The sequence below is a fragment of the Polychytrium aggregatum genome (assembly GCF_025602895.1).
Source record: "Polychytrium aggregatum strain JEL109 chromosome Unknown BJ171scaffold_5, whole genome shotgun sequence".
Taxonomy (NCBI): Eukaryota; Fungi; Chytridiomycota; class Chytridiomycetes; order Polychytriales; genus Polychytrium; species Polychytrium aggregatum.
Genome location: NW_026516207.1, coordinates 431,225 through 445,223, shown reverse-complemented (window position 1 = coordinate 445,223; position 13,999 = coordinate 431,225). Strand labels below are relative to the sequence as shown.

The following is a 13,999-nucleotide window of genomic DNA, read 5'->3' as shown; positions in this document are numbered from 1 at the left end:
GCGTCGGATATGTTGTGCAAGGGCGGTGCTGCGTAGCGCAGCTCTGTTTGCAGCATTGTTTTGGCTGTTTGTGTGGGCGATCTGTGCTGTCCTGGTCTTGTTGCGTCCATGGCGATTGCCGATTGTATCCCCCTCTCTGTGCGCGTCTTGGTCTATCTATGGCAACTGTGTGCGTGTCTGTGACTGCTGTTTGTGTCGCTCGGTCCCATTGCCAGCCGTTGTTTCCGCGTTGTTGTTGTTGCTGCCGCCGGCTCTCCTTCGGCCCAGCAGACATGCGCGCCTTGCTCCCGAAACCTCGCATGGACATGAAGAAATGCCAGTGGGTGGTGGTGGTGGTGGTGGTGGTGGGTGACGATGGCAAGGCCCGAGGGCGGTGCGAACATGGTGAAGATTGCCCTCCACAGCAGGCGAGTCTGTCCCATACAACCTTGGGCCCATCCGGCGCAGTGTGCAGCACGTCCTGTGCGATCGCTGTCGCGAACGCCTGGCTCCAGACCGACATCATGAGCACGTCGTTCCCTCCATGCAGCGATGCGTTGCTGGCCGGATTGTTGTTGTTTTGTCGTCATCTTTGTGCACCACACCAGCTGGCTCGGTGGTGTCGGGGCCTGCGCCGTCCTGCTGTCGCGCCCAGCCAAAACACCGACATGCCCTTCGTGGCTGGCTTGTCGACTTTCTTCTGTCGTTGCTGATCAGCTTGTTGGTCTGTTGGGTCCGCACCAGCCCTTGATCAAACGACCGTCCGTCGAACAACCGTCGAACGACCGTCCATCGGCTGCATCCATGGAATTCACGCCCTTCACCAAGGCATACGACTGGGACGAGGTGCGGGACATTATTCGCCAAGGCCGCACCGAGATATTCTGTCGCTACCAAGAGGTATGCCCTTCGCCAGCGAGTTCAGAACGAGGTTAATGCCGCCCCGCGCAAATGTCCGGCGATGACATGGGTCGACGCAGGACAACACCGACCTGCGACCACATCCTCGCTTCGCAACCAGGGTCATGGGCATATACCGCTCTTCGTGGCCATCGGGATAACGATCCGATCATCATCATTCTCCGCCCCCACCTTGGCACCGCCGCCCTCGGTTTGACCAGGTTAACGACACCTATGCCAAAGGCATCGCCGAGATCAGGCAGACCTATGTGTCGACAGGCGGTGGGTTAGAATCCGATTTATCGACCACATAGCCGTCTCTCCGATTGGTCATGCCGCCGCTGGCTCTGGTCGAGCTCCGATGATGAATCTCGATGTCGTGCCTTCCCCCGTCACTCAAAGCAACACCCCAGAACTCACAGCTGCACTCTCTGCCAGACTATATCAAGATTCGCGTCCTCAAGTATCCTTCCGAGGCTGACCCGGGTTCTCGGAAGTTGAAGGCCCGGCCTGCCGACCCTAAGGTGTCGCTCACGATGGTGCGTTGGGTCCCTGCCGATATCCCGAGTCCCAATGGATAGTCCTTGGCTTGCTGCTCCTCGGCGTTGGTATTTTCTTTTTTTTTTGGCAGCTTTGAATCTCTCCTCAGTCTCTGCCCCGCCGGACTCACTAACTGGTCAATATCGCTTCGCCAGACCCTCATCGACAATGACTACCCCTACGCTCTTCATCCCGAGATCAGCCACAAGGTCCTGTGGTCCCAGAAGATCCTGACTCGCCAACAGATCATCGACTTTCTCAAGACCCAGCTTGACCTGGACAAGGTCGAGTACCAGTTCTTTGAGAATCCGCCGCACAAGAAAACCGTTCCCGAGGTCCAGCACATCCATGTTATGGTCCGTGAGCTACCGGCAGTGTCATCCGCTTGAACATACCTCCAGTTCCGCCAGAATGCAGCCCGCCAGCCAATCCCGTGTCTCCGGTTGAGCCTGAACCTTGTCTGCTGCGCGCCTGGTCATTCGACAACCACCACGCAACCTGGTGTGGGAATCCACACCGCAGATCCGCACCAGACCATCCGCCTCGCCGATCCCTCCGTGCTGATCCAAAGAAAAAAATATATATAAAAATGCGAGGCCGCCCGGTCCGGAGCGACCAGCACCAACGCACCTCCTCGCCTGTCTTGAGTGCCCTGCCCTCCCAGCCACCTATCCGTCAGCCGCCTTCGATTTGATACTCTTCCACCATGGTTATGCAGAAAGATCAGCTCATTGTTTTCGATACCACTCTGCGCGACGGCGAGCAGGTACAGCATCCATGCCAGACACCACTATCGACGGGTCACGGAGTCGATCCGATCGGTCGAGCTCGTCCTGCTGCAGGCTCATCCATACATATCTCCGCGTCCCCTCTCCTTATCGCTCTCGCACCATTCTTTCAAGTCAATCTATTGCCGCTGTCGCGCCACCCTTCTGCTTCCATATTTTCGTCTGTAAAGTACTTATACCACCTACCACGCCTTCCTCCACTCTAGTCCCCCGGCGTCACCCTTAATGAGGACGAAAAGGTCGAAATCGCCCGCCAGCTCTCGCGTCTCGGAGTCGACATTTGCGAGGCCGGATTCCCGATCGCATCGCCCGGAGACTTTGCCGCTGTCAAGCGAGTCGCCAAAGAGGTCGGCCATCTGGTCGAAGGCCGAAAGTCCGGCAAGCCCATGGTACGAGAGCTTTGTCCACATATCCCTCGATCCACGTTGTACCTCCGCTGGAACTTGCTTGGTCGCCAGCCCAAGTCGATCTAGATTGACATCTCTCTCTCCTCCGTCGACCACACGCTGACGCTTGCTGCTCTTGGCCATCACCAGGTGATCGCTGGTCTTGCTCGAGCAGTCCACGCTGACATTGCCCGGTGCTACGAAGCCATTAAGGAGGCACCCCTCCACCGAGTCCACATCGTTCTGGCGACCTCGGATCTCCATCTCGAGTACAAGCTCCGGATCACCCGCGAGCAGTGCATTGAACGAGCCGTCTCGGCGGTCACCTACGCCCGCTCTCTCGGCTGCACCGATGTCGAGTTCTCCCCCGAAGACGCTGGACGCACCGATCCAGAGTTTCTGTGCACTATCCTGTCCAAGGTCATCGAGGCCGGTGCCGGAACCCTCAACATTGCCGACACCGTTGGCTACAACAACCCCGAGCAGTTTGGCGGTCGCATCAAATACCTGATTCAGAACACCAAGGGCGCCGACCAGGTATGGCCGAGTGGCCTGAGATCAACAGCCCGCTGCTCTTGAGTGATGAGTACCGGAGTGAGGCTAACCCAGGAATTGCCGGTGCCAGGTGGTCTGGTCTGTCCACTGCCACAACGATCTCGGAATGGCCACAGCAAATACCCTTGCCGGTGTCCTCAACGGCGCGCGTCAAGTCGAAGTCACCATCAACGGCATCGGCGAGCGAGCTGGTCAGTAGATCCATTTGTCTCTGTCTCCATCGGCTTGACTTTGCCTGGCTTGACTTTGCCTGACCTGCTCACTCGATTGACTTTGATCATCCATTCAACACTGCAGGCAACACTTCGTTTGAAGAAGTCGTCATGGCCGTCAACACACACCCTGATTACTTCCCAGTTCACCACCTGATCGACACCCGGCAGATCTATCCCACCTCCCAGTTGGTGATGAAACGCACCGGCGTCAGCGTCCAGCCCAACAAGGCCATCGTCGGTGCCAATGCCTTTGCGCACGAGAGCGGTATCCACCAAGACGGCGTCCTCAAGAACAAGGCTACTTATGAAATCATCGAGCCTGAGCTGATTGGCCGCACCGCCCAGTCGCTGTTCTTGGGCAAGCACTCGGGCCGGAACGCCTTCCGCACTCGCATCGAGGAGCTCCTCGACAACGTCGTCTACGCCCACCACTTCCAAGGCCACCCTGAGCTCCTCAACACCCTGTTTGAAAAGTTCAAGGTCCTTGCCGATTCCAAGAAACATGGCGTCTCGAACGAGGATTTGCTCGCCCTCCTGGACGAGGAGCTGCACATCAAAACCTCGGGCTCGGAAAAGTACAAGCTCGCGGACATGCATGTTGTCTCCAACACCCGGGGCCATGCAACTGCCACAGTCTCCATCAGTATCAGTGCCAACGATCCAGAGGCCGACAGCGAGGAGCCCAGCTCCGAAGAGGCCACCGACGCCGCCGTCGGAAACGGCCCCATCCACGCCATCTTCAACGCCATCAACCGCATCACCCAGTGCAACAACGCCCTGGTCTCTTATGAAGTCAAGGGCGTCACCGAGGGCTCCGACTCTTTGGGTCGGGTTATCGTGCGCATCCACAGCTTCGACGCCAAGGCCGCCAGCCAGCCTCCCAAGCTTGTTGCTGACGACTCGTTTGCCTCGGATGATCAACCGACGCTGTACCAGGGCCAAGGCACGGACCAAGACATCCTGGTCGCAAGCGCCAAGGCATATATCAATGCCATCAACAGAATGGAGGCTGCCAGATCCGTGGCAGCCGAATCAGTCACGCAAGTGAGCCAGCAGCCGGTGCGGGTCAACCTCTGATCTGAGTAGCTACACTTTATTCAGAAAACGGGACACACGCGCTTCCATAAACATGAAGTATGTGATGGCTTGCGTCTAGCGGAGCCATAAGAAATATAACAGATAACCTTGGCAGCCTCCGAGTGAAGACCACCGGTGCTCTCCGGTATCCACAATCGACATGCACACTGGTCTTGGAATGCCAGCGGCGACTGGTGCTTTTGGACGCTGAATATGGGGGGCAACTTTTCTCAGGCCACGGATGATGGTATTGCACCGCATCACAGAATGGTCATGGCCAGGGTGCGATGGTATTGGGCAACAAATCATTTGATCAATGGTCAAAACCAATGTGTCCCGTGTTTTATTGGAATGACTGCGAAGCAGCAGCAACACCGGCCATGCCGCACCAATCACTCCAATAAACCATCGTCGTCGTCTTGATATGTTGTGGATTCATTTCCAGCACCGAATAAGAATGCAGGCACAGGATGCGATGGTCAGCTCATGGATTTGTATTGGGCTCAGAGAAGGACGGTGCCTCCGGGTTGCCTACTGGCCTCGCTGTCCGCGGAACAATGGATTGACGCTGAGATACTCGTCACGCTGTGACTTTCTTGCTCGGGATGATGCCAAAGTAGTACGATGGTGAAACTTTGGGGCGATGGTGGACGGGTCGACCTTGGGAAGTGCACGAGCAAGTCATTTCGGATATCGGTAGCAGTGTCGAGCAGTCGCCAAACTGCCCCCAGCAGTCGTCGGACACCTTATTCCTTTCGATCAGATGCACTGGGCGAGCGCTATTCCACACCAGCCCGTCGACATTCGGCGTTAGGATTCTTGGCCGGGGGGTATCGGCGTCTATTCATCGTCGTCGTCAGAATCGTCGTAGACCCTGCGGTTGGTGTTCGAAAACAGTTCGTCATCATCCTCTTCGTCCTCCTCCTCATCGTCATTCTCTCCGTTCTCGTTGTATCCGCTTTGTTCCGCCTGGTCTGTTCGCTCGGCCGTTGTGCTCGAGTCTTGGTCATTCGATTCAGCCTGTTGCTGCTGCTGCTGTTGCTGTTGCTCAAATTCCGGCGGCCTGTAGCCGGTGGGGTCAGGTATGAGCATTCATTAACCAAATGACGACAAACCTCCCCCTCCTCGATGCTGTGCTCTCGATCGGGGATGGGACGCAGGGTACTGCTTCCTGCTCCCTGCTTCCTGCTTCCTGCTTCCCGGCATTCCTTCATTCCGTCGCCCTCTCAGGATTGCCGGCGTGCAGCTGCTATAGCTCACCATTGTCCTGCCTGCTTGATATGCTTGATGTGATCTGGCCCGAGAACATACAGCACTTCGTGGGTGATTTTGATTTTGGAATCCACGATGGGCTGGACGATGACAAAGTTGCCTGTGTGAAGATAAGGGCGATGGGCGGCAATCGGTCGGACGACATAGAGTAAGGTAAATGGGTGAATGGATGGAAAAGCAAGTCAGAGGCATATCACAGACCAGGACCTGTCAAGCCTGATTTGCTTTCTTTCTTTTGGAATCGCACAGCTATCCTCCAGCGCATCTGGGTGGCCGATGGAGGGAGGTGGGAAGGAACCGTGCTGTGGGCGTATCCTCGAGAGCAGGCCCGGATCAGCTTCGAGGAGACCAGCTCCCCGCCGATAGGCAGCACCCCTGCCCTCTTGACTCTGCTCGTACCTCGCTTGATCCAGAGCACCTTGCGGAACTTTGTCGGAATCGTCGCCAGCGTGGTCTGTCCGTCTGCAAAGAGGACCAGGAACGAGTTGCCTCGCGGCTCAAGGATCTTGACGACCGGGTGCTCCGGGGTTGGCAGCGGCATCTCCGTGAGGAACCGCTGGGTGGTGTGCTTCTTGCTCATGGTGCTGTGCCTGTCCTCGCTGCGATTTGCCTTGCTTGGTTGTTTGCAGCTCGGCTCTGCTGTTCTCGACTCGGCTCTGGTGTTTTCGACTCGATTTTTCTGCCAGCCGCTGCGCCACACTTCCCTGTCTGACCAATCAGTGTGTGAATACGAAAGGGACAGGACACCCCGGTTGTCTGGCCGACAATCACCCAGCGCCATCCATGGGCCTTTGCTCAGAGGTTGCCACAGTGATCAGCGTTTATTGCAAAATGGCCCAGGCTATCTCACCCTGCATTTGGCTATGGATACGGCAAATCTTGGTTCAATTCGCGGACACTCTATTGGGACATCGAGCAGCTGAGACCATCGGCACAAAGCAGCCGAAGCCATGGACAGGCAGTCTTCCAAAAAATTCGCAGGTCCGAAGTCGGGTGCTCCAGACGCTGGCGTTGGCTGCCGTTCTAGGCGGAGCGAGCCTGGAGCAGACAGGGAGAGCACATGGCAGAGCACAGTGCCGCTACTGTATGCAGCAGTCCTTGGACTCGACGTACTTCTGTATCTTCTTGTAGTCTGTCCGCGACGCCAGCAGCTCGTATATCTCTTCCAGACGCAGATTGTTTCCCCATCGCGACGAGTCATAGACGAGGGTCTTCAGTTCGACCTCGCCATCCGCCATGAAGAGATTGCCGAGTTCCTTGAGGACAATAAACACTTTGGACACGCTGGAGACCCGGAGCGAGGTTGACCACTCGTAGTAGCGGTTCAGGTCGCTGCATCGACACAGGTGACATGTAAGTGAGCCATAAACTTTGACGCAGATCGCTGATTCTCGCCCACGCCGACCACGCCGACCACGCCGACCAAGCAAAGGTCTTAGTGCGGATATGCCCCGGCCAAGGGTCTGCACCCACCACATCAGCTGGATCGAGCCGGACTGGCTGACTTGATGCCGCTTGATGTGTTTGATGATGACGCTGCGGAAGAGGGATCGTCAGAATCGCATGCGACAGCCGCGGAGCCCCCGCTCATCGACTCGACGACGAGCACATCAAACACAAACACCTACGCAAACAAGCGGACAGCAAGCTCGCTGAAGAATACTTCGACCGTGTGTTTCTCGGTCACGCCATTGAGGGCTTTGGCGTATGCATTGAAACACTCGACTACATGTTCGCACGCCTGGAGTTTAGATTGACCCACTGATGCGTCAGCCAGAGAGTGGAAGCAGGCGTCGCGGAGATCCATGTGCGATCCGTTTGAAGTAAACAGAGGGAATGTACACCCAGCATACTCTTGAGCCAGCCCAGCGCGCGCCCGCCTGGTCGATGGTCGGCTCACCTTCGTTGGACGCAGCTCGACCAAGCCGCCGACAGGATTGAAGTCCGTCGGAAGCTGCTCGGTGATAAGGATGTGGTCGGCCTGGTTGATCAGCGCCTGAATCGACTTGTCCATTCCACCGGCCACCTGATCGTCCAGTAGTCGCTCAAAGGCCTTCTTCTCCATTATGATCTCGGACAGGAAATCACCCTCATCGATCCATGGTTTCTGTCACGCCATCGCGTAGCGGTGTTCGATTGAGACAAAGTAAGCCAGGCATCAAGAAATCAGAAAGCTGACCAGCGCCCGATGCCCAGAGCTACCCAGTCACCTACAATATCCTCGCAGTAGTACGCATCCACCATCTGGGAGATCAGGTCGCCGATATGCACCAGCTCGAAGAATTCCATCGAGTCGGTTGCGCCGGACTGGGTCTTGCCGTCGACAACCATCGTCAGCTGATCGGTGGCCCTGTGAGAGGCCATGCGCAACAAGTGAGCAAAGTGCCAGTTGGGTAGATGACGACAAATCCAGAGTACCTCGTCAGCAAATGGGACGCTGATTCGCGTATCTTGGTCTGATCATTGAATGCACAACGGAACCTGCCAACACGAGCGCCCCATGGCGCATCGTGTGTGCCGACACTTACGCCACAAATCCAGGTTTAAGGTGCTTCTCTCCAAGGGCCTTGAGCAGCCTCACAAAGATCTTTTCGATGTTGATCCTCCTGTGAGATGCAGACAGACACACGTAGCTCAGCTTTAGTTTCCGTTCTAGTTTTAGTCTATCCAGCTGCGCGCGCCGCCTCATTGACCAACATCCACACAGCCACAGATCATACATCCACACATCCACGCACTCAAATGTCATCGGATTCTGGCAGGTGCTACTTACAGCTTGGAATAGTCGGTTGCCGCTGTAATGACCATTGCGCGGCCAAGGCTTTCCTTGTTGAAGTGAATCAGGTTCAAGGAAAGTTCCAGCGATACCAGACGCGATAGGGAGCCATCGTCCAGATGGTAGGTGACCGATCGGACCTTCCCGTCGTCGGTGACTTCGGCAACGGGCGTAGTGGCACTTTGGGGCTGCGCTGATTTCTTTCCAAGTACCGTGCTACCTATCGTTGTGCCGATCGTCATCGTGAGGGCGACGGGTGCGAACAGGACCGTCTTGAAGGTCTGCATCACATGGCGCTTATGGGCGACCGACTGTTCAACATCAGTCATGTAACTCGGGTCAGACGTGGGCTTTCCGGCCTTGCTTTTCTATTGTCGGCAGCGCAAAAGCACGGTTACCATTACGAGACGAGTAAGACAGGCATCACAGACTCCAACGAGGCAGCTGGTGCTTGCTGTATCCCAGCCAGCCGAAGCGAGATTGCGGGGGAGGGATTGGTCTCCATCCTGTCTGGGTTTACGCTCGCCCGTATTGGCGTGCGCATGCACACATGCATCCGTGCATACCCGAGGGTGTCGACCAGAGGCAGTGCTGCACTTACCCTGTTTTTCCAGCGCATAAACTCGCCCTCAAAAGCCTTGAGCATGTAGTCAATTTCCTGATTTATGTACGTCTCGGCATACGGCTTGAACATGGCCGCCACAGCGAGCTTCAAGTTATCGGTCTGAAGCGCAACGCCATGCGCGTTGCTGGAAATGAACTCGACATACTGGCTGCAGCAGTGAACCGTGGCCGCCAGGGTGTGGAGGTAGATTCCGGTGGACTCGCCATCGCGAGCAGCAACAAGAGTCGAGTTAAGATACTCAGACACCGAGTCCTCAAAGACCTTGGTGATGAAGATCGTGCCGGCATCCATTTGGGGCAGGAAAACCTTGGAGATGACCAAGATTTGCTCGTGGGAGTTGCTGAGCAGGTGGTCCATGAACGATGCAAAGTTGTCGGCCAGGGCATAGCCCGAGGCCTTGATGCCATTGACCTGCAGCCGCGCCGCCTCGTTGATCAAGGAGGGGTTGAAGGTCGAGTCGAAAAAGATGGGGTTCTTGGCCACGAAGAGGGACACGCACGAGGCGCCGCCGTTGAGGTTGAAGCAGGCCATGGCGTTCTGACGCATCTCCTCGTAGCTCTTGGTATCGTAAGCCCGGTCGAACTGAGCCAGGACCATGGACTCGAACCACTCGATTGTCGTCTCGAGAGAAAAATCAATGTCGTCGCAGTTGGGGAGGAATTTCGCCCGCGAGAAAAGCCGCAGGCGGCGCAGAATGGTGGCGACGTCGGTGATGTCCTTAAAGTCCTTGAACAGCTTCGAGTCCTTTTGCTTCTTCCGAAAGTCGATAAAGTATGGCAGGAGCTCTGTGTAGATCTGCTTGAACGATTCGCGCGAGGCCCGTGCCGATCCATCGACAATACTGGAGACTGACGAGACACCCGACGCGACGCCCGAGGTCGACCGCCTCATCCCGATGGTGATGTTGCTGCTGTTGCGACTCTTGGCCCTCAGTCCACCGGCACCGACAGTGATGGGCGAGGGCTTTGAGGGCAAGGTCGAGGTGATCTTTTGAGAAGGCGTGGCGCCGCCGGGACTGACCGGTGCCGGGGTGCCCTCCCGTGCAGGCTGCTCAATCGCAATTTCAGGGGGATTTGTCGGCAGCGGCTCGTTGGAAGAGACTGCGGCTGCGGCGCTCGACGAGCCATCGCCCGAAGGAGCGGCGATGCCGCCCCACATTGTCCCGGTCTCGAGGTATCGTGTGCTGCCGGGCAGGAACTGTCCGCCGGGCAACTGGCGGAGCCGGGAGTTGAGAATATCGACCAAGTCGTCGGACTTGGTCTGGCCGAGCGCCGCCTGGGTATCGGGTCCTTCGATAACATAGCCAAGGGCTTTGAGCTTTGGCGCATAGACCGCATCGTTGTACACAAGGATCTTGAAGCGCCGCGAGACGCAGGCAACCTTTGGGAGATCCGAGACATGCAGGTATGAAAAGATGCGGATGACAAGGTCTGGCGGCAGCGAGGTGATGAGCTTGGGCGACGTGGTGCTGCCGGTGCCGACGGACGAGCCAGCCTTCTTGGAAGCTATCATTTCTCGAAGGCCGGGATGCTGCTGCGGGGCGCTGTTGGGATCGTCCCAGTCAGAGGTAAGCGAGCTGGATGAGGAGGCAGGGTCCCACGGATTGTTAGAGTCAGAATACTCTCGCAGATTGCGATACTGCGAAGAGGGAGTTCGCCGCATCGCCAAGCCCTGCAGGTCGGCCTTCCGGATCAGACCGGAGTTGTTTATAGAGTTGACGAATTGGGACAACATGGCTGTGGACGAGGGGCTCGACGCTGCAGATGGGATGGGGGAGAGGTGCTGTGCTCAGGGACGGGACGGGATGGGATGGGAGATCGACAGAGGACAGAGAGGGAGGGATGGGGAAGGGGGAGAGGGTGCCGATGAGGGGCTGGAGAGGATCGTGGCAGAGACGAGCTGCTCAAGAGACGGCGGATGTCTCGGGATGCTGTCCAGCGGGCGCACTTGTGGCCAAGGCCGTGTCTGTTTGGGCAGACGCACGCACAAGGAGCCGGACGCTGCCACATCCTTGGCAGGCGATGCCATGGATACCAGTGCGACGCGGGACAGTCGGGGAGGATATGGAAATGGAAATGGATATGGAAATGGCATGGCGGTGTTGATGGCGATGGAAGGGGAGGATGTTGGCGGTGCTGATGGAAGATGCTTGTGCGGAAGGGGCAGCGGCGATCCTGACAGACGGTGGCCTGTTGGGCGATATCGGGCACGGTTGGCACTCACATTCACGACCAGAATCGCGTGTATCCCCTCGGATAGCCGGGTGGTTCGTTGGCCCGACGGTCGCTGGTCTGGACTGGGCTGGTCTGGACTGGTCTGTGGAAAGGGCTGGCTTGGATGGCAGCTGTCTGCCGAAAGCGATGGAGACGGCGAAAGGCGAGCGGCGAGCGGGATCAACAGCAACATTCCACTCAACATCGTTGGGAAGCTCGCTGGGATGCAAGTGCGTGATTCGCCAGCGCACGGATTGTATTGTGGCTCGGGCTCAGATGAAATCTGGCCAATACAGAATGCGTTCTCGAAACCGGGGCTCTCCCAACATGGGCGGGGGCCGGGGCATCACATTGTCGGTCGCGCTGGCTGGTTCCTTCTCGGGATGCTTTGTACTGGTCATGATGGCATCTGCCGCTATACATACCTCTGGATACGGTTCCACACCAACGGGTATCTGGCTCTTATTCTCGATGGATCGATCACCAAAGTTACTTGGGCTCGACCAGACAACTGCATTTGCCGATCCGCCGCTGCCCATGTCATTCGTCAGCGGAATCGCTGATCTCAGGATGAGCATCCAAACATAGCTTTGACGGTATCCCGTCGTGATTATGGATGTATTTCAGTCAATATCGTACAGGCATCGCAGTCTTGACTTGATACCCACCACCACCGCCACCATACAGCCACTACCATACAGCCACCACCGCACAACCACCACCACAGAGGCCGGCCCGTCGCTCGGCTTTACATTGATCGGCTCTACATTGGTCGGCTCTACATTGGTCGGCGAAACTGTGGCTGAGCGCTACTTGACCTGAGGCGCTTGACAATCGGGGTTGAAGAGGCATCCGCCTTGAGAAAATGTGGCAAGCGCTCCAGCAGTTTGCTGTCGAGTCCGTGAATACTCCCCCGCAGACGAGCCTGCATCCGCGGGGTGCGAGGGATTGGGCCGGCTGGTGTTGGTGTCGATGAGGGCAAGACTGCCGGGGATGGGCTAAGGCTTTCCACGGGTGAGTCGTGGCCTAGTTTCTCCGTCACTGAAGCCGCCAGTGATTTGATTATCGGGGCCAAGATTTGGAATGCGACGATACCCAAAACCACCAGCGAGAATAGCAGCAGAAGGCGAGATGTTGTGGCAAGCAAGCACGCAGCAAGTAGCACACGGAGCCCGAATGTGCATCCATCAGAGAGGGATTGGGTCTGTGCCTGCTGAGAATTGGTCGGTGACGACACAGGCTCTAGATCAACAGCCTCGGCGACATGGGGTTTGGTGGGAGAACGAGTGTCCTTTGATGCAGTCCCCCGATTTTGCTCGCTGACGATGGTTGGATTGCCAGGCTCAGCCATCACCGGGCGTGCTCTGGCCTTGGCTCGCTGTTCTCGTAACTCATGGGCACAGCCCCGATTCGCAATCGGCCCGGGCGCTAGAAGTGACGGGTCCGAGCGAAAGGGGATAAGGGCATGGTCAGCCAACGGCAGCTTGAGCACCAAGAGTGGGTCCCGATAATGGCGAAGCAGTGGGGTGCTCTGCGATTGGTTCTTGAGGGTTCTCGAGCGATCATCGATCAAGGCGGAGACTTGAAGTGGAGTGGCCTTGGGCATCCGCGCTTGAGGAGATGGAGCGCCGGATTGAACAGGGGAGTGCTTGTGGCTTGTGACGAAGGATTCATGGGCTTCTGGGACAGCAAACATATCCGGTTGCGAGCCAGCGTGGCCCAGCTCAAGCTGCTCTGGATAGAGCTCCAGCTGGCTGCAGCCTCGGAGATCCAGGGTCTCGAGTGATCCGAGCACACCCGAAGCGGACAGACTGTTGAGTGTCGCCGGGGTTACTCGCGGCAGGTTGGTGAGAAAGAGATGACGCAAATTCGAGCAACGGTTCGGTAGATCAACAAGCGACCCGTCCGAGATCAGCCCACAGTTACTAAGGTCGAGCAATCGAAGCCGAGGGCACACCGCGGCCACATGGTTGAGAAGAGGGTCGGATATCGGGGTCGACGACACATCCAGGAATCGCAGACTGGATTTACTTTGGGTTGACCGTGGGAGCGGCAGCGAGGACGCCCCTTCGATCCCGGACAGGACCAGGCGCTGCAGCGACGTGGCCCGATGGATGGCGATGAAGAGGGTGTCCAAAGTGCAGTTTGTGAACGACAGATCAAGATCGGCGAGGCGGGCACAGCCCTTGACGAGGTCCAGAACGCACGAGTCGGTGATGGGGCACCCGCGAAGTGAGAGATATCGGAGGTGGGGGTTGTGGATGGCCGATCGATCCACCACCAAGTTGGTGATGGCCAAACTGCTGTCGATGGTCAGGCGTTCGAGCGCTGGAGCAAGCTCCAGCATGGCGACGATGTCGCCGACCAGGAGATCGGGGAGCAGCTCGGCTGTAATCGACAGGATTCGCAGCGGTGCAGGCGGGCCGGAAGCATCACCGGCGACACCTCCTTTGTCATGGTGTCGGAGGCGAGCCAGGTGCTGGAGAAAACCTGCGGCATGAGCAAACTTGGGGCGCATACACATCTCGGCCAGCGCTATTCGGGAAACAGCCTTCGAGACCACCAGAAGGGTGCGGAGATCGTGAAAATCCAGGAGACGGACCACCGATATCCAGATGCAAGACCGGGTTGCAGGCTCGCTTTGTGCCATCGCGAGAGAAATGAAAGGCAGCA

At 57.3% G+C, this 13,999-nt stretch overlaps 4 protein-coding genes across 4 annotated transcripts; 2 read left to right on the top strand and 2 right to left on the bottom strand.

The window, feature by feature from the left end:
• The first annotated feature begins 436 nt into the window (after positions 1-436).
• Positions 437-2,267, top strand: BJ171DRAFT_490483 (uncharacterized protein). Its single transcript, XM_053109624.1, has 4 exons — positions 437-879; positions 1,101-1,161; positions 1,318-1,418; positions 1,575-2,267. Exons 1-4 carry the CDS (start codon positions 532-534, stop codon positions 1,806-1,808), a joined length of 744 nt encoding a protein of 247 aa, XP_052970258.1. The 5' UTR covers positions 437-531; the 3' UTR covers positions 1,809-2,267.
• On the top strand, positions 2,032-4,478 carry BJ171DRAFT_235809 (2-isopropylmalate synthase). Its single transcript, XM_053106578.1, has 5 exons — positions 2,032-2,185; positions 2,414-2,596; positions 2,744-3,130; positions 3,219-3,339; positions 3,446-4,478. The coding sequence occupies exons 1-5, from the start codon at positions 2,126-2,128 to the stop codon at positions 4,438-4,440; spliced, it is 1,746 nt and encodes a 581-aa protein (XP_052970257.1). The 5' UTR covers positions 2,032-2,125; the 3' UTR covers positions 4,441-4,478.
• Positions 4,479-4,906: 428 nt separating this feature from the next.
• BJ171DRAFT_235835 (uncharacterized protein) lies at positions 4,907-6,351 on the bottom strand. Its single transcript, XM_053106579.1, has 3 exons — positions 6,112-6,351; positions 5,701-5,812; positions 4,907-5,503 (listed from the first exon to the last, which is right to left on the bottom strand). Exons 1-3 carry the CDS (start codon positions 6,290-6,292, stop codon positions 5,281-5,283), a joined length of 516 nt encoding a protein of 171 aa, XP_052970256.1. The 5' UTR covers positions 6,293-6,351; the 3' UTR covers positions 4,907-5,280.
• A 165-nt stretch (positions 6,352-6,516) lies between these two features.
• Positions 6,517-11,010, bottom strand: BJ171DRAFT_490477 (exocyst complex component Sec10-domain-containing protein). Its single transcript, XM_053109623.1, has 8 exons — positions 9,090-11,010; positions 8,486-8,856; positions 8,241-8,318; positions 7,927-8,062; positions 7,613-7,819; positions 7,341-7,453; positions 7,186-7,248; positions 6,517-7,044 (listed from the first exon to the last, which is right to left on the bottom strand). Exons 1-8 carry the CDS (start codon positions 10,845-10,847, stop codon positions 6,792-6,794), a joined length of 2,979 nt encoding a protein of 992 aa, XP_052970255.1. The 5' UTR covers positions 10,848-11,010; the 3' UTR covers positions 6,517-6,791.
• Positions 11,011-13,999: the final 2,989 nt, after the last annotated feature.